Source organism: Neoarthrinium moseri (assembly GCF_022829205.1).
Source record: "Neoarthrinium moseri strain CBS 164.80 chromosome Unknown scaffold50_Wmoseri_CBS_16480, whole genome shotgun sequence".
Lineage (NCBI taxonomy): Eukaryota > Fungi > Ascomycota > Sordariomycetes > Amphisphaeriales > Apiosporaceae > Neoarthrinium > Neoarthrinium moseri.
Window position 1 is genome coordinate 137,220 of NW_026055164.1, and position 24,654 is coordinate 161,873.

A 24,654-nucleotide genomic window follows, 5' to 3' on the forward strand; every position below is an offset into this window, starting at 1 on the left:
GGGACCGCGGCGGTGCACCAGTACGATACGTGCTTTTTCGCCTCATCTGCTGGCTCAATGTGTGTGGAATTGCAGGTGCCCGGCGGGTTTAGCATCAAGAGAGAGGACCTACGGCTCATTCCTAATGTAATTCCTCCTTTCCAAGCTGCAGCCTCAACACCAGGAGTCCGTATCGAGGTGAATGAGTGGACTACTCCTTGGAGATGAAAGATGTATCCCCTCGCTACATATTTAAGATACGGCATGGAACATGACCCCTGGTCGCGATAATCGCTTCCTAGTTATATCTTCACCTCAGGGCCTGACCAGCAACTTTTACTAGACTGGGTACCTAGGTAGCTAGGGATTCAAGAAAAGACTACTCGTGGCGTCGACACTGACTAAACTGTCCGTCTGACATGGGGCTTCATGTTGCCAATTCAGCCATTTTCAGCTCTGCTTTGAGACTCTGCAGCAGCCAGCGGAGGATGCCGGCCTTCGATTGCTGGGGATCTTCACTGCGAAAGGCTTTTGGTCTGGTTCAGGACTCCAATGAATTCAAAGCTCACTACCCGGGTATAGTTACAAATAACCAATGACTAATGAGTGACTGAATATCCTACAGTTCATTCGCACGATCATAAACCTTCCTATGTTCCTGCATGAGCGGGCACATGAGTCCACTTCGAGCACTTGTCCCCTGGGATGCCGCGAGAACTGCGTCGTAGCAATCAAATGTCCCTGAAAGCTAGGCCAGAAGACCTTTGGCTTTCTACTTCCAGACTCTACATACTGTCCTTGTGCTCAGCAGAGCCGATCTTCTCCTCCGAGCTGACCATGTCACGTTCCTGGCGGATGATGCTGCGGTCATTGTGCGTCTTCCACGCTGGCGTACCGATGAGCTTGATGGATCCAGGTGGGCTGTAGTCGAAGATAGCCTCGACCTCCTCCAATGGCTTGTTGGCCGTCTCAGGGAACAGGAAGAAGACGTGCCAGAACATGGCAAAGAGGAAGACTGCGAATAAGACATAGACTTTCCAGGTGATGTTCTCAAACGCCGGTGGTACGAAATAGGCCAAAGCAAAGTTGAATGCCCAGTTGGCCGATGTCGCAAGAGAGACCGCCTTTCCACGGAGGCGAAGAGGGTACAGCTCTGGCGGGTAAGTCCAGCTTACAGGGCCCCATGTTGGGGCGTACGACGCGACGAAGAGGTAGGTAGAGGCAATGACGGCCTTTGCAGGAGCACCACTGATTGCCATAGACTCGGAGGGTGTGGTGAAGTGGTCCTCAGGGACCGGGGGCCGTGAGTACACAGCGAAGAGACCCGCGTTGATGCACATCCACAGACACATGAAGAATGCGCCAACCAATAGAGTTGGGCGGCGACCCCAGGCATCCATCCAAATGAGTGCAGGAACGGTCAAGCAGACGTTGATGATGAACTGAATGGCGCTGGGGAGAAGCACGTTCGATCCCAGGCCTGCCATTGTGAAGACATATGTGATATCTAGAGTGAGGTCATGTTAGCTTCTCGCTGTCTCAATTTGATAGGCAGTAGTAAAAATATAGCCAGTCTGGTTGGAATGCCGCTTGATTCCACCTAACAAGAGCTATATATACTTCTATAGATCATCAGGAACACAGTAGAGCGGGAGTACCTACAGTACATCATAACATTCATGCCGGTCAACTGTGACCATATCTGAGTGAATACTCCTGAATTGAATTGTTAGTCCACTTGCGAGCGCACCAAGCAAGATCCAGGGCATGCTTACCAATGTGAGTTCTGTTGATTACTCGGGGAGAGAAAAGCTCAAAGATGCTGACGTCGGCATTCCGGCGTTCGAATTCGACAACCTCACGAATCTCGGCCAACTCCTTGGCGACGAAAGCTGAGTTGGGGTTGCCCTTGCTGTGCACCAGCGTGAGTACATCCTTTGCCTCTTCCCAACGGTCCTTCTTCGCCAGCCAACGAGGAGACTCCGGCATGACGAGGAGGCCCAAGAACAGGAGAATGGCAGGGATCATCTGTAGACCCCAAGGAACTCGGAAGGCTCCTGCACCACTGATGTAACTGCAGCCATAGCAAATGAAGAACATGATCATGATTCCCCATGTAATTGCCCACTGCTGCATGCCGACCAGTCGACCACGCTTCGAAGGGGGTGCCATTTCGGTGATATAAACAGGAACCTGCGCGGAGCAGATTCCTACGCTGAAACCGTTGATAACACGGCCAACGATAAGCATGGGAATATTGACAGAGGCGCAACAGATAATCGAGCCGATGACCCTGTTGAGAAATGAATTTAATACGCAGCAATCTTGTCGCCTGCATGGGCCTGGAACTCACCAGATGACGGAGCCGACCTGAATAGAGGTCTTGCGGCCGAACCTATCAGAGACAATACCAGAAACCAGGGCACCCAGCCACGAGCCACCGGGCATAGCTGCAGTGATACCACCCTGTGTGTTCGGGGTCGGCCCTTGGCACAAGCCATTGTCTGGGTTGATACCCTGCTCGTCGAACTGGCATAGGTATGGCTGCGTCGAGATGATGGCGCTCATCGACGAGATATCGAAGCCGAAAAGGCCACCCCCTGAATACAGAGTCAGCACTGGGGACGCGGTAAAGGCATCATCATGGCATGTAAGTTGGCTTACCGATGACGGAGATGGCCGCGATTAGATAGAGATTCCCAATCTTGATCATGGTGTCTTATAAAGACCCTCGCGGTCTAGGGATACTAGCTATAGGGAAGCAATGCGAGGAAGACTAGGTTCACGGACAAAAACATGAGGGGGGGTGGGTGGATCTTATAGGAGCGCTGGAGTCCCTGGTGTAGTGGTGACAAGGGGAGCCCAAGTCAATTCAAGTTCACGCCGGCGTAGTTCGAATGCCCCCCGGCTCTTCATCCGAAGCACTTGCTCTCGGGAACACTGGGTACATAGCTCCAGAATTGGCGTGTCGGTGAAGAGCAGTCGCAAGTCCACGCCTGGTGACATGACCCATGTCACCACGGCTTGGATGGTAAGCTACAACCTTGACTAATTCCCACCGTTCTGGGAGGTGTGGCTGGCCGATCGCAACTCTCTTACGCATGGCTGTTTCCGGGAACAGGGGATGAAATTCGTCAACTGTGAGTGGCACATGCCACCCACAGGATCGGTGATTTAACAAGTGTCGGGAACAGAAACTGCAACAACCAGACAGGCTTACAATGCCTCGTCCGTTGTTCCGACGAATTAGGCGAGCCCGCTGGGATGAGAAGCCCTTGCCGAATGATCCACATCCCAAGGTCACACGCATCGGGATAGCATTGTGCGTGCGTCAACACTTGCACGCAGCATGCCCGACTCGGGCGAGTAGCCGGGGGTCAACGGTGGGGATAGCGAGCTGCTCCAAACCCCATGGAGAAACTTGAGGGGGATTTGACCATAGTAAGGCCGCAACCAACGAGCATCGAAGCAGGAATGGAGATCAAGTGGGCAGGAGGGGAAACGCATTCTCGAATGTCTCAGGAGGCCGGCCATTAGGAGCTCCTCTCGACGGTAGCCTTTGGCTAAATGATCAGGAGGGTGCGTTGAGGATTGGGATGGTCTTGCGCTAGATGGAAGTGCTGCAATTACACATTAACGGCGCGCAATCCATCACCAGGGATCGTCGACACGAAGTCAGACTTTCTGCAGGATATGCGGCCATCATCCTGGGACCACAAAACTCGGCCAAAGTCTGGGGAAGCTCTGGGGAAGCTTGGTCCAAACCCCCCTCTTCCAGGCTAGGTATGCTGTGCCATGTCGTCTGCCAATGTTGTACCGTCCCTGGCAGATGTCTTTCTTTGCATCTGCTTCCATCGAACATTCGATGGCTCGCAGTGCCTCACGTAGACAGCTCTGATGTCATTATAGACTGGCGTGCCAATGTTTTCTGACGGCAGTGGCGCCGGCTTCCGCTCGCAAGACAAGGGCATGGTGCATGGCAGCCGTGGGATTAGTGCTGAAAGCGTGTTAGCAAGGCGGGCCAGCTGCACACCACGGGCCACAGAGCCTTGAATCCCGCCAGAGACTGGGGTATGTGAGGACTGGGTCTGTCCCCAAACCCCCCAAAACCCCCCCCAAAACCCGAGCCCAATTTCCCCAATAACCCCAGGACCCCACTACAAGCCCCAACTCTGGTTCAAGCTTTTTACTACAACGTTGCAATCGTGAACTCAAGCCTCGGCTAGCGCCCAGCAAACAGACTTTGAGCCTCACGAAGATCCTCTGATCCTCACCATGGCAAAGACCCGTCTAGACGGACGGACGGCCGGCCACGCCAAGCTCAAGAGCCTTATGAACGGCGAAGTCAATTTCGACATACGGTCGATATGGCCGCGGTGTCGCAGAGTCGGACATGGCGCACAAAGAGCAGAGGGAGCTTGCTTGTGATTGTAGCGAGATGTTTCGTTTAGACGAGCCCACCGCGGAATGGGACCATTTATTCATTTCCGCGCGAATCTGTCAAAATCTTTATCCGACTCCGCTCCGCCTGCACATAGAATCCTCACATGTATGGATCCAACTCGATTCTTTGGGCAGAAACCCTTGCGTGATGTGGGTATCTGTTCCGTGATAATTTTCTAGGGCAACGGCCATAATCGGCCGGACCGAGCAGCCCTCTACGGCAACTTCCGAGCTGGCTTCTCGGGTTGAACCTATTGTAACATGGATTTGTATCGGCGGCAGATAGGGCTGCAGCGAAGCGAAGCTCGTCGCGAAGCACGCAGCGAAAACTCTCGCGTGTTCCAGCCACAGTTAACAGCAGCTGAGACGCCTCGCCACTTCACAAACGATATCATGGAAATGTGGTTTGCGCGTTTCCTTGGAATCGTAGGCTGCTGGCTGTACGTTACGTCCAAGGAAGTAATCCAGACACTAAGCTTGTAGAGCCATCACTCGTTACATCTGCAGAGGCATCCGTGGCATCTCGGGTACAGAGGTCTTGTGGCGCTGTCTTCAGCTCAAGAGCCCCTCGCTCCCACTTACGCCGAGTTCAATGTGTACAATGCAGCATCAAATCTCGGGGTAAATCACTTCCTGCCCATCCACACCTCGGTATGGCGAGCCGGTTTATCCTGGCGACTTTGGTGCAGACCGGGGGCATTATCGGGCCTACCTTAAGTTCATACTTGCAGTAAGGCTGCCAACCTGACTACAGCAGCACCGTATTCGCGTAATTAGCTGCATGCACTGGCGGAATATCATATATCTACTGCGTAGTAGCGTGTATGTATATGTGATTGTTGGCTAACCAGAGATACAGGCAGGTATATCCATAAATCCTTCTAGTTTGTCGTTGGGGTCACGAAAGAGAAAGCTCCTGTATACAAACTCACATGTATCTACCCAGACGAATGGGAGGGACAGAGAACATTAAAAAAATTTAATATTAAGATCTACGACCAGTCTAGTGGGAAGTAACTGCTCTCAGGTGTTGTAGAAGATGATAGGCCGCGATTCCCCTTTGCTGGTGCCCCTTTGGGGCTGGGCGGTGCCATAAGCTGCATTGCTCACAGATACTGATTAGCCTTGGCGGTTTTGAAATAACTCTCTATTTATCTCTCCAAAAATAAAAAATAAAAAAAAATTCTCCTGGGTTCCCTATTCCCTCCTTCCTCTCGGACAGAGCTAGAGTGTAAGATAGTACGGCGCACCTATTCCGTCCTGCTGAGAATCAGGCCTTGTGAATCGGATCACTGTGCGCAACGACATCCTTTAGTGAGTATTTCCAAGGCGCTGGTTGAGATAGTCGGGCACGATAAAAGGCCATATATTTAGAACACGCGAAGGATTAGATGTGAAGGTGCTGAAATAATCGATATCCCTTGTTTGCTCTCCCTCTATGCGATGGCTTTCATTCATGATTGCTATTATTGGTACTTGAGCTCCGAGAGGAAATTTTACTTGATAAGCTACATTCAAATGAATCTCACACAAGAAACAGCGGTCCTCAAGCGGAGAGTAATGCTAAATTTCATGATAGCATCACGTCTCGGCCACCTGCTAAGGGCTGCCAATCGCATATCAATGAGCACACGAGACTCCATGAAATGAGCTCAAACCCACCATCAAGAGATTCACTGCCAAGTCACTCAATCCCAGTGTTAATTCACACGCCGTCTTGTACAGGTGCCCGCCATTCAAGAGTGACGAGAAGAGGTGCTAGCGAAGTTTTCTAGGTGTACGACATGCAAGATGCGGCAAGACGTCAATATTGACTGAATATACCCGACATGTTGAAATTGACTCAAAGCAAGTCGTAAGTAGAAACTCGTCGAAGAGTGCGACTCATTTCGTGGAACGCCAGGTGAATTTTGGCCGTTGACTGAACGTTGGAGACTGCCGCGGAAGGGCTCTCGTGAGCAATGAGGTCATTCCTCCCAAGGTCCACCTTTTTCGAAGATTTCCAGAACTCTTCGAGAACACATATTGACACACACTGAACAAGCCTCTCTTCTCAAAACCCGACAAAAGAATAGTTTCTATTGTGGAGCTTCGCAACCCAATGCCGCGGAGCCGGAAGCAGCAGTCTAAGCAATCTGATGGTCAATGATTGGGCATGGCAGCCCAATTCAAGTGGCGGCAAGAAGATCATTGATGGAGTTCGCACACTTAGAGGCACCACAGTCACCACCATCTCGCACAGCCACACGGCTCCGATGCTACTCTCGGCCATAAGCGCCCGTAAAAGAGCCGCCGACAGCCAATGGAATCCAGGGACAGGCCGAAGATGAGATAAGCGGGCCACTGATGACTCGGAACTGGAGAGAAACGACGTGATTTCTGGAGACGCTGTCACGGCGCTCGATGGGGAATAAAGGAAAATGTCGTTAGGCGGCCTCCTGAGGCGATCCCATGTCCGGATTGAACCTGGACAGCGCGGATCGTTTTGTTATGGCAGTTGGTTCCATTGCCCCTCGGGCCCTCCATGATGGTCTGAGGTGTTGGTTGCCCTAGTCAGTATGAAGTCACTTGACACGGCAATATGACTACGGTGAAGACGCGAGAACAAGGGCCAGTGCCAGAAAAGTCAATGGGATTTCGTCTTTACCATCGGGACATGACCCCTGTTGGCCGCTGACAGCCCTGACGCCAGCGACTGACAGCCTGCTAATCGGGGCCCTTGGGGCCCTTGGGGCCATGTGTGACGCGCGCCTTCGGGCCACAGCCACACTCGCCCAGCTGCTGCAGGCACGCCCCGCTATTCGTTCATAGTATCCTTAAGCTTAACAGGGTGAGGCCGGAAACTATTTCACGACATCTGGCAGATAGCCCGACGAACTGCTAACCAGTCGCCTATCCCATACATAGTACTGCGAGAGCCATACACGCATCTGCAAACCTACGCCTCTCTCTAGCCAAACTCAGCACGACAGTCCTCGCCCGCAGCCCGCGCCGACCACATCCGAGGACAATCATACCCAAGATCCCCAGATCTCCCGTCGTGGCTTAGTTTACTCGCCAAGCCCCGGCCTTGGAGACTTCCCAGCTTTGTTGCGTAATACCCGGTGCCAACCTGGACCAGGGCTGTAGCGACAATCAGCAGCAGCCCACAGCGAGCGAGGCCGTCATCCTCCTGCCCCATTGCGCCGGGCCTCTCGCGACCACATCTTTCCTCTCCCCAACGTTTTCGCAAAGCAGCGGAATTCCCTCCACGTCGCGAAACAACATGGAACTCGAGGGGGGGCTGAAAAGGAAAGACACTACCAAAGGTCCGCCTTTGCGGATTCTCTCTCTCGGTGAGTGCTTGATCCCTGCGACTTAGTGTTTCAACGGCGCTGGCACAGATCACAAACGACTGACGTCTTTGCGCGGGGCAACAGATGGCGGGGGTGTTCGAGGCTATTCTATGATTATCATTCTGCAGGAGTTGATGCACCGGACCTACGTCGAAATCGAAGGCAAGGCCCCGCGGCGCGACCAGATCCCGAAGCCATGCGACCATTTCGACCTGATAGTCGGCACCGGCACTGGCGGCCTCATCGCCATCATGCTGGGCCGCCTGAGGCTGGACCTGGAGCAGTGCAAGGAGCTGTATGTGCGCATGACGAGGATGGTATTCGAGACGGACAAGACCATCGCCGGCATCCCCTACCGATCGACGCTCTTCAAGGCCTCGATGCTGGAACAGGCCATCAAGGAGGCGGTGAGAGAGCACACGGTGGACGACGCTGAGGGCAACGACGGCACGGCCTCCAGCCTCACCAGCCCGCTCTCTGCGGCCACGAGATCCAGCGCGGCATCGGCCGTGAGGCGGCACTCCAGCAACGCGAGTGTTGTCAGCTTTAGCGCCCGGAGTCCGACGGCGCAGATGGCCAGGCCAGCATTTCACGGCGGATACGGTGATCCCAACGCCAAACTGTACGACGAGAGGGAAAACAGGACAAAAACGTGAGTCTTGATTCGAGATCCACAACCGGACCCGAGAACTACTGGCTAACATCTGCATCTACAGCGCTGTCACGGCTTATTACAAAGGCACTCAGAGAGGCGGAGATCCGGCGCTGCTGCGCTCTTACGATTCGAGAAAGGAACCGGCACCGGAATACGACTGCAAGATCTGGGAAGCTGGACGGGCCACGTCCGCCATTGGACTTGCTTTCAAGCCCATCAGGGTAGGGCAGTCGCTCTTCCACGATGACGGGGGCGGCACATTCAACCCGTCTCCTCACGCCCTCGACGAAGCGACCGTGAACGAGTGGCCAGGACGTGAGGTCGGTGTATTCGTCAGTGTCGGCACGGGAAAGCGACCCCGGGGCACTGAACAAAACTCGCACGTATGGTATGAAGGTTTTATGGGCGAGTTTGCCGAGGCGAGAAAGAAGCTCATCCAGAAAATCGAGGGATGCGAGACTATCCACGAATACATGAAGAAGGAGCACCTGATGAAGCGCGGTGTCAACGCCGAGAACTATTACCGGCTGAACGTCGAAGTCGGAGTCGGCGAGTTTGGTATGAACGAATGGCATCGTCTCTCAGAAATCAGCACTGGAACCAGGAGATATATGGGTCGACCGGACGAGCAGAAGATGATCCAGGGGTCCTCAACAAAGCTGGCCAAAATCCACCGAGCGAAACAACGCTACGAGAGGATGAGCAATGTTCCGGAAATTGTCTCACCTCCCGTCACGTCGTCTTATTACTCCTCTTCGTTGAACACTCCGCTGGCAGTCGAGCTTCCTGGTGATTTCCCAGCGCCAATGGCAATCCAAAATACGCCTCCCAGTCGGCAATCTTACGACTCGGGAACGGATCGACTCTCCCTGCCCGGGGCCGCTAACACCCCGTCGCCGCGGAGCTCAAACGAACGTATGCGGCCAGCAACCAGCCACGCATCCCCTCCTCTACAACCGGTGAGGCCGCATCAGCCGCCGGCACAGAGCCCACTCGTATCTGCAACCAAGCCGCCATCGGACGACCCGGACCGCCTCGTGGTGACTGCGCCAACTCCTTCGCAGTACCGCAACGGCTCAGGCGCCGACAAGATTATGATCACAAGCGCGGACGAACATCCTCGCAGGCAGCACACGATGCCCATTGTGCAGAATTCCCCGCAGCAAGCACAGCGCATAGAGCCACTTGCTCCGCCAAGGCCTCCGAAAACGCCGTTATTGGAGGAGAGTAAGGGACCAGGCAGCCGCCGGCCAGCGAACGGTTCGGCTCTTCCATATCCCATGGATGACGACCAACCACCACCGGCGGTGAACATGGCCAAGAAACCCAACTACAGGGGCCGGTAATCCCAAGACATGGTGCATCTGGCCAGAGTCCGAGGAGAGCGGGCGGGCAATTCTTGCGCTACTTGCAGGAAAGCAACAAGCACGTTTGGCTTTTTAAGTGTTAGTAGAGAGTTGGGGCGTTTGGAGGTCATTTGCGTTTTCAAGGATACCATTCACGCACATGACGATACGATTTTTCTTTTTTTCTTGCCTGATGAGAGGGGGATTCCAGGCCTTATGATACCTACTGTAGATGTCAAGTACAGAGTTGGAAAGTAATTGATCTCAAGGGTCTCGTATCGAGTATATTCAATTCGATCCCCAGCCTGAGTGCAATTTGTGAGAGGAAATTGTTGTCTGTCCAGTCAGTGCCGCACGCGTGCATGTTGCAGTCATGTATCTAGGGCTATAGGGGTCCTGCCTGCCCGGCCCAGGCCCAAGCCCAGAGCCCCACCCCCCGAATCGCCACTGCCCATCGACCCGACACTCTGGCACGTACGCAGACTAAGCACGTTGTGGCCCCTGCCGATCGCTGCGAGATCTGAGAATTCTCACGATGGCATCAAAAGCAGGCTGGAAATAACTAGTCCAATTTTGAACGTTGGCGACCCCCGCGCTTGTTCGCTGTCCCACCAGTCATACGACGAGGAGCCCGTTGGTTCCAGACTGCAGCGACGGCAGTTGGGTTCGCCCACTAGAAATACGGCGATGACCACCACATCGCTACGCAAAGACGCGTTGTCATTTGCTGGCAGCCGATGGCCAGCTAAGTTAGCCCTTTGACGGCGTTCGCTTCCAACTATCTCACGTTATGTGCGTTTCCGGCCGGGAAAGATCAGTAAACGTCTCGAATACAGGGCAGAGAAGCCACCGTTTTTGCTTTTGCTCCTTGGCACCGAAAACCTCTCGTTTAAAAGTCCTGGAGAAGTCGAGCCCCTTCCCAAGGCGTGCCGGCCTTGAATCCGCGGCAATGCAACCGAAGCGATTCCGGTGTCAGTGAGATCTGGCCAGGCTTGCCTCCATCCACCAATCCATGCCAAGACCCCTCTGTACCTTGGAGCTGTTCAGACTTCCATCAATAGCGTTTCCCGTAAATGGACCCAATGGCGATGCCTCAACTCCAGGGGTTTGTAGAGGCTGCTTCAGTTAGCATAGCATACTTAATTCAACCATGTATGGGCATCAGCGAGCAACTGACGTTCAGCTGAATTTACAGCTTTTATCCACGGAGAGGCTCGATATAATGCTCCATCATCCCCCGTTCTTGCCGAGAAGCATTCAAATCCTTCACTGAGCACAGCACGGATCATGATAATCGATCGCTTTGTCACTCTGGAAGCCCTACCCATCTCTGTGACGCTTTACTCCCCCGTCTTACCCTAATCTTTGACCGCGTTCAGGACTGCAGCGTGAACTCAGGCCTTACCCCTTTGAGACTATATCCGATATCTTGCAGGTACCTCGCATATGAACGCCAAAACAGCAGCGCTGTCGAGAACAGCCCTATAGGCCCTACTTCGGCTGCTCATATCCAGACTTCGAGGAGTCTTACAGCTAACCCAGCCGTCGGACTTCCAATACTTATCTTCCGCAAACGACAAAGTCCGACACCATGCAGCAAGCACGTGCAGTCAAAACCCCTCGTGCCGAAAGGGCCACAACGAGCTGTTCTGAGTGCCGCAGAAGGAAACAAAAGGTAATATACGCGTGTACTCAACTTCCAAAATTCAGTTTTCTCCAGGATCCGCCATATCTTAAAGATGCTGGTTAAGTCGCACTTGGCAGCCTGCGCATATCTAACACTAATGTGTGGCTCTTTGCGCAGCCACCACTCTGGCGTCTTTGTAAACTACAAATTTACGCACGCCCGTCAAAACCGGCGTCTATTTCTATACCACATAATTCCCACACTTTATTGTCCTGGCTATTACAAGAGCTTGGTGAGGGTTATCTGGCTGAGATGGCTAATTCATGCATAGTGCAACCAGGCCCAACCGTGTAACCACTGTGCTCGGCGTTTCCCACAACCCCCTTGCGAATACAGAGAAAAGAGGCGAGTTACTCAAGTTTTGTGCAGGAGGATTCTAACCTGGATTCAGCAGGACAGAAACCCCTCTTCCACACACGTCGTCGTTCGTTGTAGCGTTGCAGCAACGAGAACTCGCTTCGCAGTTGGCAGTCCAAGGTGGCCCCTGGCCACGCCCTCCAGAAGCATCACCACCACCCTACCAAGAGACCGAAGAGTCCAATGGCCTTGTATCATGGTCCGGTATCGATATATTAACTCAGTTTCCCGGGGCCCAATCCCCGGGGAAAGGCAAGTCCTTCCACTGGGGAAGCCTCTCGAACAGCAGACTGCCGTACTGCGACCCGAGCTGCACCGAGCATAGCGATACACTCCACGATGCTATCCGGCTTCTCAGTCACACACATAGCATTCCGAACAGCCACATAACGTTTTGGGCCGCGAAAAACGCATATGAGGAGGTGGATTGGAACAAGGCTGTGAACTCCAGCAGCAGCCTGTTGACACTGCAGAGCCCGATGGAGATCTTACACAACCTGCCCCTGGCGCCTACGACGTTGAATGCTCAACTACTACAGATATGTGAGTCCCTTGTTCGTTTAGGACGGACAAAGACTGACTCGAAGTAGATGTCAAGTTGATGTCACGGTTCAAAGCCTCGTTAGACGGCAACCCGGATTTTTCGAGTCCATACTACAAAGTGTTCATGCCTTTCTGCATACAGAGCCCCTTGCTCGTGCACATCTCTGTATATACTGCTGCATGCTTTCTCAACGAAATGAAGCATCTAGACAAGGTATTTCGTTCATTTTCTCATTTCTTTCCCGGAGAAAAGTCATTTCATTACGCTCAGCATTAACCTTGTTCGAAGACAGTCGCGATGTTGATCAAGGGCCAGGCTATTCGCATGCTCAACGACCGACTCCGCTCTGAGAAAGACGCAACCAGCGATGAAGCTATCGCTGGTGTCTGCCAGCTTATCATTGATGAATGGTACTGGGGGGAAACCCAAGACCTGCGTGCTCATCTGAATGGGATGAAACGCATGATCAGATTACGCGGAGGATTTGGAAACCTCGGCCTTGAAGGGCTTTTGAGCAAAATGGTTATACTGTAAGCTTCTCCGCAGCTGCCATACCATTTGCGTAGAAGCTAATTACTCTGGACTCAAGAGCCGATCTGGGTATTGCGATTACATTCGAAGGCCCACCATATCTTCAGGAAGGGCCCGTGTTCGAGTTTCGAGATAAGAACCCAGGTACGCTCCAACACGCTCACAACACCCCCCTCATTGCATCGCCAATCACGTTCGCCAGCTTAGCTGGCACATACCGAATGCACCCAACAACGGCAGCAATCCTTGACGACGTCCGTTTTGTCATAGCCTTGGCGATATCTTCGCCGACCGAATCCGACCAGCAGAAAGACCAGAAACTGGAAACGACTGCACGTTGGATACATGATCGAATCTGGGGATTACCGGCAGTTTCTCCAGAAACATCGAGGCAGAATGAATCATCTACAAGACACAAGGCCGAGGACTCAGGGACTAGGCAAACAAGTACCACTACACAGGCATCCACGTCCAATAGGAGTTCTCCCTCGTCGGTGTCGATGGAGCCGGCCCCAGACTATGTGTATCAGTCGATCCGCCTCGCTGCTCTCGTCTACACGTCCGCAATCGTCGCACGGAAACCTTTGAGCCAAAGCTGCTCAGTTGCTGACTTTTACCAAGTATGGGCCACTGTATGGCGTGTGCCGCTCAGCGTGTGGAAGTCCATGATGGGGATTTTCCTGTGGATTATCGTCGTCATTACACCGCCGTCACGGAGCACACCGCACGCCAGGTTTGTCAAGAGTATGCTCACTATTGCGGCATTGGTCCTGGGAATCGAGAATTGGCCAGTCAGCAGTGGTGCGTTGAAAGGAATGATAATGTTACAGGCCAAACTGAACAGGCACGGCACGAAGTTAATGGGCTGAGGGGAGCACGTATTCCATCTCTTACTAGATTACAAGATGTATTATTGTTGCATTGGATATGTACAGGTATATTTACACTACGACCAAGCGAATAAGTCAGGCGTTATGAGGCTTCCGGCTAAAGCGCGATCAGCAGTCTCTTCAATTGCAACCAGGATAGATTCAGAGTCTAGTTTGGAGCTTGTTGTGAGCTGAAATCGTTAGTGCTTTATTATTCACCGCATCGAAGAGCAATACGAACGTGCGAGAATGGTAAAAGACACAGTATGCGCCTCTCTCCCAATGATCTGTGAGACCTGGAGCTGATGGTTCCACAACGTGGCTGGCTGCATTTCAACGGCGGACTTTCCCTAAATCTCGAGAAACTGCATCATGCGTCGCATTTTCCGCTCTGACATAATCACGAAACTTTGTTAAAGTCTTACATTGCTTGATATAGTGTCGCCCGATCGTAATCATTACAAGCGTATAAACCTGCTGCCAAGGCCTGGGCCCTTAGTATTGACCAAGTCGCTAAGTGACACACTATGGCATAGGGCTGAACGAGGTCCGACATGTAGACTTCAGCCCGGGCGGTTTGGCCCCTTCTGGCCCTTTGCAGTGGCTCCAGCCTCCCCCAGTTGTGTTCTTTTTTTGTCTTGGCTACGGCCGCCAGCAGCGGTGCCATTGGACCACCCATCCCTTTGGGAGCCTACGCCTTAGGACGTTGGGCCGGAAGTCCCTCGCCGCTATGTGCGAGTTGGTTTTCACATTTCAAAAAGTGCCATACGCCGACAGGCATAGTCAGCAGTTGAGTACCACAGGGGGCATAGCCACCAATCAAACATCCCTTCCTTTAGGAATGCAACACTGTGGAGCTGGGCCCAAGATGCAGGCTCTGGTACGGTTATGTCCCATTGTGGCAGTATGGCTTGGAATGTGGAAGCTTAAAAGCCGACAGGGCGTTTATCTAAAGGTCTAGAAACTACTATAAGGCATGGTCCTAGGAACCTCCTTGAGAGGTTGTTTTTCTCAACATTGTTTGTCTATTCCTCTTGTATAAGCCGGCTACTTCATCTAAGATCGACATATTGAATTCACAGTATGGGAAGCGTCGTTTCTTATCTGAGACAATGGGTGTGGAACTCAAGGACTCACCTGCTTGCCAGTCTGAATCCGAGGCTACCTAAACCTCCATCTTATCTGCCGATTGCAAACCCAAAGGCTATACTGCAGCATCCAGATGAAGGAAACTTTTTCAAGAAGATTGTGCAAGCGGCCGAGGCTCCCATCCAAGACTACGATCCCGGTGTTCTCACACAAGAGCTCTTGAGCCTGGGCATCTACCAAAGAGTCAACTCCCAAAGCGCCCACACTCCAGCAGGTACCGACTACGCGGGTGGCAACATAGTTGAAGGAACATACGCCGGGACTCAGGCAGCAATCACTCAGATCTACGCACGCATTGAGCGGAGGTATGCCACCCAATGACTAGTCAAGGAAAGACTATTCTGACCGAATGTTAGCTATGGTTCCTACTTCGACGTGCTGGCGCTTGAACCGACACTGCCGCGATACATCGACCTCAAAGAGAAACGCGATATGTATCAATACTCACCATACCCGCTCGACAATGGCCAGCCTGCAACGTACCCACCCCATCTCCAGACGATTCCCCGTTCCGACCAAGAGCCACAATGGAAGATATTCAATGCCTTGGGACTAGCAGAGTCGGCAATAATTATACAGAAGGTGGTACCAGATACGTTCTTGGGAAAGACTGCAGACTGGATCCTGGACAAGGTCAGATCTGCTATAGCTGGCGATCCGCAAGCCGGGCCCACAATTAAGGACGTCGAAGAATACAACATGTATCATCGCAAGTCCGGAACAGACATTACTCGAGGAGAGAATATTGGCATGCTGCCGGACTGGTTCAGTGACAGGCGGTTTGCTGATCAGTCGTTCACTGGCGCGAATCCAACAACCATCACCCAAGCCTCTTCATCCCTGATCAAGGAGTTCACAAGTGCGGCGAAGGCCAATGGGTATCAAAAATGGGCTGAGTTAATACCAAGGATCGACCCTTCCTCCTTGTTTGTTCAGGATTGTAGCTATTTTCGGGAGGCTATGGGCGTGAAATCAAGTGCCACGCTGTACGACAAGCAACCAGCGAGTAACGATAACTGGGCGTGCGCGTCTGTTACGCTATACAGACTACACGACGATGGGAAGCTTCACCCTGTCGCCATCACGGTCGACTACAAGAACACAATGGCAGAGTCGGTTACTATATTCAACAGACGGATGAGTCCATCAGATTCGACTGCAGGGGAAGCTACCGACTGGCCATGGCGATATGCGAAGACATGCGCACAAGTGTCTGACTGGATCCGCCACGAGCTGACAATCCACCTGACAAATTCCCACTTCATTGAAGAGTCACTAATCGTAGCTACGAACCGGACTATACCCATGGACCACATAATCTTCAAGACCTTACATCCCCATTGGTATAAGACGCTCTCGTTGAATGCTGCAGCGCGAGACACGCTTGTGCCGCAGGTCATTCGTGACATTGTTGGCTTCAGCCCCGAGCAAGCATCGTCATTCATCCGCAACGCCTTCGAGAACTTCAACTTCGTCGAGAACTATGTTCCAGCGCAGCTCTCGACACGCGGGTTCCCAAATACGGAAGCCGCACTCAACAACCCCAAATACAAGAACTACGCGTACGCCAAGAACATGACTCTTATGTGGGCAGCGATCAAGCAGTACGTGACCTCGATCCTCTTGACATACTACGACAAGCCCCGCGCCGACCAGATGGTCGCGGACGACCCCTACATCGAGCAATGGTGCCAAGAAATCCAAACGGCCGGTTGGATCAAGACGTTCCCGACGATCAAGACGTTCGACCAGTTGGTCGACGCCGTGACCATGTGCATCCACATCGCGGCGCCGTTCCACTCGACCGTCAACTATCTGCAGAACTTCTACCAGGCCTTCGTCATCGCCAAGCCCAGCTGCCTTTGCGCGGCGTCACCCACGTCGCTGGCGCAGCTGCGCGCCTACACGGAGCGCGACCTGGTCGCCGCCCTGCCCATCGACCGGCAGCGCGAGTGGCTGCTGGCCAGCCAGATTCCCTGGCTGCTGAGTTTCCGCGTCGCGAGCGACCGCAGCCTGCTCAACTTTGCGCTGAGCCAGTGGAACGTGTACAAGAAGAAGACGGGGCCCGGCGAGGTGGAGATCCGGGATATCTCGGAGATGTTTTACCTCGAGCTTTGCCGCTTGGCAAAGGTCTTTTATTACAACAGCAAGGGTATGGACGAGGGCGCTATTCCCTATATGGTCATGGACCCTGGGTTTACGGCGGTTAGTATTTTGATCTAGTTGGATGCAGAACCTTTGGAAGAATTTGTCGCAATGGCTTGATAGCTGCAGCTGAAGAAGTGGACACAATGCAGAGGGCAGACAGGATAATTTTGAACTTTAACTGTATTTGTTTATAGGTATCTTTACCCAATTAATCAACGCTGAGACCCGCTGACATGTTTTGACCATGTCTTTTTGCTCGCTTTGTAGAGTGTGGTATCTAGATGGTATATCCGTGGATGTACTCTGAAATCATAACGCGTTATAATCAAACAACCCATGCTCTTCGCGTAAGCTCATATCCAATATGCAAACTCCTCCGAAATCTTTCTAGTATCTTTACAAGGACTGCTTCTCGACATCCCTCTCCTTCTCGACGTGCTCGGTGGCGTTCTTGAAGCCCATCTCGGAAGCATAGGTCGAGTGCGGCACCCACTTGGCAGAGGTGCGGGGAGTAGACTCCTCCAACATCTTGTCGACTAAAAAGGGGTTAGCTACTGAGTTCTTGATTTATAATTGATGGTAAGACTTACCCTGCTCAAGAGTGAGACCCTTTGTCTCGGGAATGAGGAACCAGGCGTAGACGAAAGCGCAGGCGCAGAGGGAGCCCCAGACGTAGAAGACCTTGGCGCCCATGTTGCCCTTATCGGTATCGGTCATGTAAGGACTATGGGTCATTATTAGCATTGAGAGAATGGAGAATGTACGGAACAGGGAGAAGACTCACGTGATGATGGCAATGATGCAGTTCCACAGCCAGTTGGAGGCGGTAGATAGAGCGACACCACGCGAACGGATCTGCAGAGGGAAGATCTCGCCAATGACGACCCAGGCACCGGGACCCCAGGTCGAGGCAAAGAAGAAGATGTAGATGCAGATGAAGGCAATCATGGCCGAGGTGGCGGAGCTATCGTTGGGCTTGACGGTTCCGATGATGGCAACGATGAACTGGCAAATGACCATACCGAGGGCACCCCAGATGAGCAGGGTACGGCGACCGAGCTTCTCAATGGTGTAGAAGGAGATGGGGGTAGAGCAGACGTTGACGAGGGTGGTGATGAGCGAGATCAGGAAGGCGTTCTGGATGGTACCGAGATCCTTGAAGAAGGTGGTACCGAAGTAGAAGACGAAGTTGACACCAGTCCACTGCTGCATCATCTGCAGAGAGGTACCGAGGATGGTACGGCGCAGGTTGCTCTTGGCCTCCCAGAGAGAACCACGGAAGCAGTTGAACCAGCTGTCAAAGTAGCCACCCTGAGGGATGACGGACATCTCGTACTCGTGGTTGGCAATGATCTCGGCAAGCTCGTCCTGAATGTAGTCGGACTCGACAGGGTGGCCACGGAGGCGACCCAGGACACCGGCAGCCTGGTCAAGCTTGCCCGTGCGGACGAAGTAACGAGGAGACTCAGGCAGGACGAAGAGGCCAATGGCGAGGATAATAGCCCAGAGCATCTGGATAGCAATGGGGATACGGTAAGAGCCGGAGTCCTGGCGCTTCTCGGTGGCATAGGCGACGGCGGAAGCAAGGAGGAGGCCGACAGTGACACAGAACTGGTAACCGGAGACGATTGCGCCACGGACTTTGCGGGGAGCAATCTCGGACATGTATCTGTGGAGGAATTGAGGTTAGCCTTGCCATTGTAGGAAGGGTTGTCTAACTGTTACTCACAGAATCAGGATAGCAGAGACGAAACCAACACCGAAACCAGCGACGAGACGACCGGCGACGATGAGGCCGAGGCCAGCAGAAGCAACCTGGAGGGCAACACCAACGAGGAAGACGGCACAACCGAGAATGACGGTCCACTTTCGGCCGATCCAGTCGGCAAAGTCACCGGCGATCAGAGCACCGAAGAAGGTACCGGCAGAGAGGATGGAGACGATGAGGGACTTCTTCCAGGACGTCAAGGCAGTGGCATCGGGGCCGTCAATGGTCTTGATGAAGAAGTCCATGCCGTTGACACCCGAAATGTAACCAGAGTCATAACCGAAGAAGATACCACCGAACGCGGCGAAAGCGCACATGAGGTAGGCCTTGATCGTGACGGGAGCCTCAACACGGCTCACGTCCGCCGTGGCGTGAAGGGTGGGAGCGGCGCCACCAGGCATCTTGGGCTGCAGGTATAGGGTCTTTCTGAGTATATAAAAGTGGGACTAGTATATGGAGAAAAGCTTCAGAAAGCTGACCCGGGTGGATGCGAGGGGAACTCCAGAGAAGATTGGGGAGGACTGAGACACAGAGCAGATGGGATCAAGAGGACTCTGGGGAAGGGCATCGTGACTACTTTTATACACTTGCTGATCGAGTTCCCGCGATGGAAGGCCCAGTCCCGACTTCTGGGCGCGCGACCCACCTCCGCTCCCCAGAAGACTCGGCCCAGGGTGCCCGTGAGCACTCCAGACCATTCTCCATCATCCCACAAAGGTAAAATCCCCACGGACGGCACCCCGACACGAGGGGAGGGACTGGGATGCGTTCTGGAAGCGCTCCGCACGATCTCGCGTGGCCCGACAGTTCTTGCCGCTGGCCTGGCTGGCTGTCGTAATGGACTCGGTGGCTTTCGGCACCATTGTGGGCTGCAGGGTGGAAACTCGGCCGTTCTGTCGGCCATTTTTTGCTGCTCACTGCTCACTGCTCTGGCGACGGGGATCCGGCACTCCGCCGCGAGTCGACCGCGACGGCGCGCTGATTGGCTGTTTGCAGGAGATGCTGCCCAAAACGGCATCTGTCACTGGGTCGCCCCAGGGCCATTGTTGGCCCCCAGCGGCCCTTGCGCTTTTGCCGACGTTGAAGCGGTCGCGCTACCTGGACCAAGAGGGCTGGAGTCTAGAGATTGCAGTGGGTTTTTAGCAGTCCAAACCTGCGAGAACTCGTGTCGGAATCGCACGAGCGCCCCGACGCTGCGTTTCGGCTAACTAAACAGTAAAAAATTCTGTCGTGCCAGTGCTGATTACTGCAGGAAACGGGCATTTCTTCCGTGGTTCTGGAATTTGGCAGTGGGGTTGGGATGATCACGTTCTGCTGCTGAGTCTGCTGTCTTTGACACCAGAGCCTGGGTGAAGCTGCCGGTCCCGCCGAGCACGGAAAGACGGGCGTCGTTGTCCCTCCGTGTCGTACAGACCTCGTGACCGTAACGCATGAGCACGGTACGATTGATCCAGCATGCGAGTTTCCTACCAGCCCAGTTCGGCCGCTTGATTCACTTCCAAGTTACGGCAGGCCTGAGGCCATACTACGGTAAGTTTATGCCAATCTACTAAGTTGGCAAGCTACCAATGGCATGGATGCAGATCCCATTGGCTCCAACAAGAGACTGTTCAATGCACTGGCGACAGGGAATATTCGGATGGCGGTCGGCGAAATATATCGCTGGCTCACCTCCATACCCCAGGACTTTGAACTCTTGCAGCCACGCGAGAACTGCTTCCCCAATCCGGGGTATCCGGCCGTTTAGAAGCACCGAGCATTCCCCAGATAATGTTCCCCTACAGAAGAGACTCGGCCTCATCTGCTTGAGCTAATACAATGCTGCATGTCGAACCGATGCACTTCCATTGGGCTGTAAGTTTTTGGGTATCAGGGTGCGAATTGAATCCCCTTATTGATCGCCTAGCCGAGCAATCTGAGTTTCTTGGAGCTTCTTGGGCCAATCTCGGCGTACGTAACATCGACCCGGCAGCTTCACCTCGGCTCGGCTTTCATGTCGCATACAGACAGTAGATTGCACCTCGAGATTGGATTGCAATGTCGCCACGCGAGCACTCCGTAGCCGCTTCGTTTCTCTGGTCTGCATGGCCTACCTGCGAGCCACCAGTACGTATCCATCGTGGTCACATGGGCGCCAATTGCCTCTATGTGAGACCGTGCTTGACTGTGCATAAGCATGCAATACCGTACGACTACACTCGTTGATTACTCCAGACTCGTGACTGTGGTGAAGGGGCTTCACCAAGCTCGGTGAGAACAAGCCCGCATCCGAGCAGTGACGTCCTCTACCGGCAGAGATTAGAGACATTATTCCCGAAATATGGGGCAGCACATACCGCACATCCACTTGCAAGCGCTAAGGCCCAAACAGCAGGGCTCCCTCAGAAATTGACCATCGCTCAAGTCCGGTTGACTCGTGGGGTTCGCCATTGCTTTCTGGCCAGATCTGGTCAAGCTGCTTCTAGGAACCAACGTGGTACCAGCCCGGAAGACAGTGGGGTTTTCCATAGAACCCAAAGCCTGGGTCGTGGGTCGTTTCGCGTGCGAGTGGATCCAAGCCCTCCAACAGTGAGCATTATGTAACTGGCGTCAGGGCGAGAACAGCGGAGAGTTGCGGCTCTGCGGACCTAGCCATACATAGTCCAAACTAGGAAAATACCGATCTTAGATTGAATGCAACGTGAACTCCAGGGAGATCTACCTATTCTAAGCAAGACACTATACTTAGAGCGCGATCTCGACCAGTCCAATCCAAACCACCCACCAAACTCCTGGCCCGCCCCCATCGATTTCAACGGAGCTTGGTGTGGCTTCGGTCTGTCCCGAGGCACCAAGTACCGGACTCCGAAACAACGGGGGTGGTAAGATATTGGATGTAGGCTCTTGCTGGTCATGTGCACACTCCCTGACTAGGTGACGTAGAAGCGCATGCATTATTTTCAAGTCCAAACCCCCAAGGATCACATGGCAATTGACTCACCCCGGACTGTGGACCTCGTTCACTTGCTACTTTTCGTTGGCCGGTGAGCTTTTTGATCCGGGGACTGCTTTCTTGAAGTTCAAAGCCTCAAACCTCATGAAACATGCTGCAATAAAACAAAGAGCTCCGGCAGATAGAGTCAAATAGAAGCAACGCAGCAGCGCCTTTGTAATTGCAGCCACTACAAGTGCGAGCAGATCCTGGTTGCCAGCTGTCAAGATGGGAGAGTCCGCTCCTGAGAGCAATTCGCGGATATCATGATCTGAGAATCCCAGGTCGGCGACCGCCGTCTTCACGAGGTTGAAGCCCACATTCTGGTATACGGCACCTGACAGTGCTAGACCAATTGACACGCCCCCGAGCTGCGCCATGGCGAACAGCGACACTGCGTCCATGCGCTCTTGGGGTGGGAGGACTATTGACAATATCGGCAGCGAAGTTTGCCACATGAGTCCAAATCCAGCCGCAACAACCGCCTCGAAGCCCATCACGGTACCCTCGGACGTCTGTGGCGTGATGGTCTGCTGCAAGCCTCCGCCAACAAGCACGAAGACTGCACCGGCCACGTAAAAGGGCATGTAGTATCGCAACACCGGTAGTAAACCACCTGACAGGAAGATCATGAAGATGAAAATCCCAATAAAAGGCAGTAACCTCAATGCGGCCCCCAAAGCGTCATGTCCGCGGGTGAAAGCAAAGTACAGTGGCGTGTAGTATAATGTGGTTCCATAGCCGATGGCAGTAAACATCAGGCAGAGACTTGGCAGAGCAACAACGCGCTTCGTAAGCAGGAATACCGGGAAAGCTCGCCTTTCTGGGACGGTGAAGAGATTGAGACGCTGCTGAATGACGAAAACCAGTAGCACAACACCAAAAAGCACCCATACAGTTATTGAGGGTCCTGAGTCCCATGCCCAGGTCGAGCCTGAGGAGATGGATCCGAGCCCGAACAGCACAAACAGTCCGATCCAGACAACAAGCCCGACCCAGTCGACCTCCCTGACTCGTGTCATTGTTGACTTCGTTGTGGGCATTCGGAAGGGCGGGTAGAATAGTAAAAGGAATGCAGCCAGTGCAGTTACTGGGAGGACGACGAAGAATGCCTATACCAGTTGGTTAGCGATATAGGATTAACCCGTGACGGGAGAGAAAGTACCCATCGCCAAGTTGCCGTTTCGTTCTCCGCGAAGGCGCCGCCTATGATAGGTCCAGAGATCAACCCTAGGGCAAAGAACACTCCAACAAGAGCTTGTACGAGTGCGAGCTCGCTCGGGTAGGCAAATATCACGTTATATGACAAGGAACTGATGTGACATTAGCCAACTATTCAACAGCGAGCATGGTCAGTGGCGCTCACGTCTGATATATTGCCACGGAACCAACTGCCATCAAAACCCGGCCGACTATGACACACTCTAGATTGGGGGCGGCCCCAGCAAGAGCTGAGCCCGCAGACGCAAGAACGCAAGAGACCAATGCAAGTATCTTCAAATTACAAAGACCTATGACTTTTCGAACCAGGGGTATCACGGCGACGCTACTCAGGGCGTACGTTAGGCTGACCCATGGCAAGAGCTCGATGTGGCCGAAAGCTTGGTATATTGGTACTTGGATATTGGCAACATTGCTCGTGTCGTAACCTGAAACAGCCGCATTGAGATTAAAGGTTTTCTTCCTCCGAAATCGTCAATTACTCACCACCTATGGCAGAGAGGAGCATGTTCCCACATATCATTGCCTTCCATCGCCAGGATGCGAGGTCATCGCGAGGATGCGAGGTGTGTCGTGGCGGATCGGAGGACTCGATATCGGTGTTCGAACCAGAGCCACCGTCGCGCATGGTCTGACGCGTCAATATGACGGGATCAGACGTGGACTTGGCGGCAGCTGGGACCTGTGGAGTGGCACGTGGGTTTTCGAAAGCCATCATATGCGCTTGTTGGCTGCTTTTCAGTTGAAACTGCTGCATGTAGTTTCGGAGAGTTGAAAAGGGCCCTTATTTTCAACCAACCCAGGAATAAGCCTCTTGATACGCTGACCGACCTGGAATGATAGCGCCAGGAAAACTCCTGACCTATATAGGATCCCATAATTGATCTAGCCCACTATTCTTGCCTACGAGTGTCGCACACCCAAGTGAAAAGGGCCAAGAACTTCTTCGTTAGTTGGTTGGAAAGTTGGCTGTTGATAGGACTGCGCCGCTCTCACTTGCGAGATAGCGGACAGCAATATGCAAGTACTGCCGGGGTTTCGATAGCTTGAAATAGTGTCAGAGGGAAAATCATTCAATGTCAGGATGATGGTGGATACTGTCTGTCCATAGTTCAAGGAATTAAAATGCAGCGATCCAACGAGTTGGCATTTTCACGACATGGGGCATATTGTTGGTTGGCGCACCACGCTGCGACTTCTAGGGGCCAAGCACGACATGCCTATCTGGGCACAAAATGATACCTATAGCCCTGCACTTGAACAAACAATACTAACGAGTGTCATGGGGGCTTGTCACCTTATTGGCTGATTCCGGGACGTTCAAGCGCCCTTCTAAGCATAGAATTCCCGAGAGTTCGGGCAGACAAGGGTGGGAGGGGGCACAGTCATAGTGGACCCATTAATACGCACTGTGGTTGTTATGTAACTAGTAGACATATCAGGATGAGGATGAACCTGCGTTTGGGACAAATCACAGATGAGTGGAAAGAGATTCAAGATACCGTGCTGGTTTTGGAAAGTAATTATCGCACCTGTGTTGAGCTTAGGGGAAAGCCACACTCTTTAGAGTCCGCGCTTGAAGCCAAGCAGGCTATATACAGCTTTGCTTCCAATGAGATATTGTCGAATATTGTGCGCGATGTAATGATAT

The 24,654-nt window shown here is 53.1% G+C and overlaps 7 protein-coding genes across 7 annotated transcripts; 4 read left to right on the top strand and 3 right to left on the bottom strand.

Moving 5' to 3' along the window:
- Positions 1-764: 764 nt before the first annotated feature.
- JN550_010145 (uncharacterized protein) lies at positions 765-2,692 on the bottom strand (the record flags this gene model as incomplete). Its single annotated transcript, XM_049308366.1, has 5 exons — positions 765-1,486; positions 1,642-1,695; positions 1,755-2,272; positions 2,333-2,579; positions 2,644-2,692. The coding sequence occupies 5 exons, from the start codon at positions 2,690-2,692 to the stop codon at positions 765-767; spliced, it is 1,590 nt and encodes a 529-aa protein (XP_049167885.1).
- A 4,995-nt stretch (positions 2,693-7,687) lies between these two features.
- On the top strand, positions 7,688-9,758 carry JN550_010146 (uncharacterized protein; the record flags this gene model as incomplete). The annotated part of the gene is made up of 3 exons (XM_049308367.1): positions 7,688-7,757; positions 7,842-8,409; positions 8,474-9,758. 3 exons carry the CDS (start codon positions 7,688-7,690, stop codon positions 9,756-9,758), a joined length of 1,923 nt encoding a protein of 640 aa, XP_049167886.1.
- A 2,885-nt stretch (positions 9,759-12,643) lies between these two features.
- JN550_010147 (uncharacterized protein) lies at positions 12,644-13,746 on the top strand (the record flags this gene model as incomplete). Its single annotated transcript, XM_049308370.1, has 2 exons — positions 12,644-12,876; positions 12,936-13,746. The coding sequence occupies 2 exons, from the start codon at positions 12,644-12,646 to the stop codon at positions 13,744-13,746; spliced, it is 1,044 nt and encodes a 347-aa protein (XP_049167887.1).
- Positions 13,747-14,829: 1,083 nt separating this feature from the next.
- JN550_010148 (uncharacterized protein) lies at positions 14,830-17,118 on the top strand (the record flags this gene model as incomplete). The annotated part of the gene is made up of 2 exons (XM_049308371.1): positions 14,830-15,200; positions 15,252-17,118. The coding sequence occupies 2 exons, from the start codon at positions 14,830-14,832 to the stop codon at positions 17,116-17,118; spliced, it is 2,238 nt and encodes a 745-aa protein (XP_049167888.1).
- Positions 17,119-17,439: 321 nt separating this feature from the next.
- On the bottom strand, positions 17,440-19,212 carry JN550_010149 (uncharacterized protein; the record flags this gene model as incomplete). The annotated part of the gene is made up of 4 exons (XM_049308372.1): positions 17,440-17,579; positions 17,634-17,767; positions 17,828-18,712; positions 18,773-19,212. 4 exons carry the CDS (start codon positions 19,210-19,212, stop codon positions 17,440-17,442), a joined length of 1,599 nt encoding a protein of 532 aa, XP_049167889.1.
- Positions 19,213-19,648: 436 nt separating this feature from the next.
- JN550_010150 (uncharacterized protein) lies at positions 19,649-20,558 on the top strand (the record flags this gene model as incomplete). The annotated part of the gene is made up of 4 exons (XM_049308373.1): positions 19,649-19,942; positions 20,154-20,250; positions 20,315-20,341; positions 20,395-20,558. 4 exons carry the CDS (start codon positions 19,649-19,651, stop codon positions 20,556-20,558), a joined length of 582 nt encoding a protein of 193 aa, XP_049167890.1.
- A 1,259-nt stretch (positions 20,559-21,817) lies between these two features.
- On the bottom strand, positions 21,818-23,718 carry JN550_010151 (uncharacterized protein; the record flags this gene model as incomplete). Its single annotated transcript, XM_049308374.1, has 4 exons — positions 21,818-22,894; positions 22,948-23,095; positions 23,149-23,431; positions 23,490-23,718. 4 exons carry the CDS (start codon positions 23,716-23,718, stop codon positions 21,818-21,820), a joined length of 1,737 nt encoding a protein of 578 aa, XP_049167891.1.
- Between the last annotated feature and the right edge of the window lie 936 nt (positions 23,719-24,654).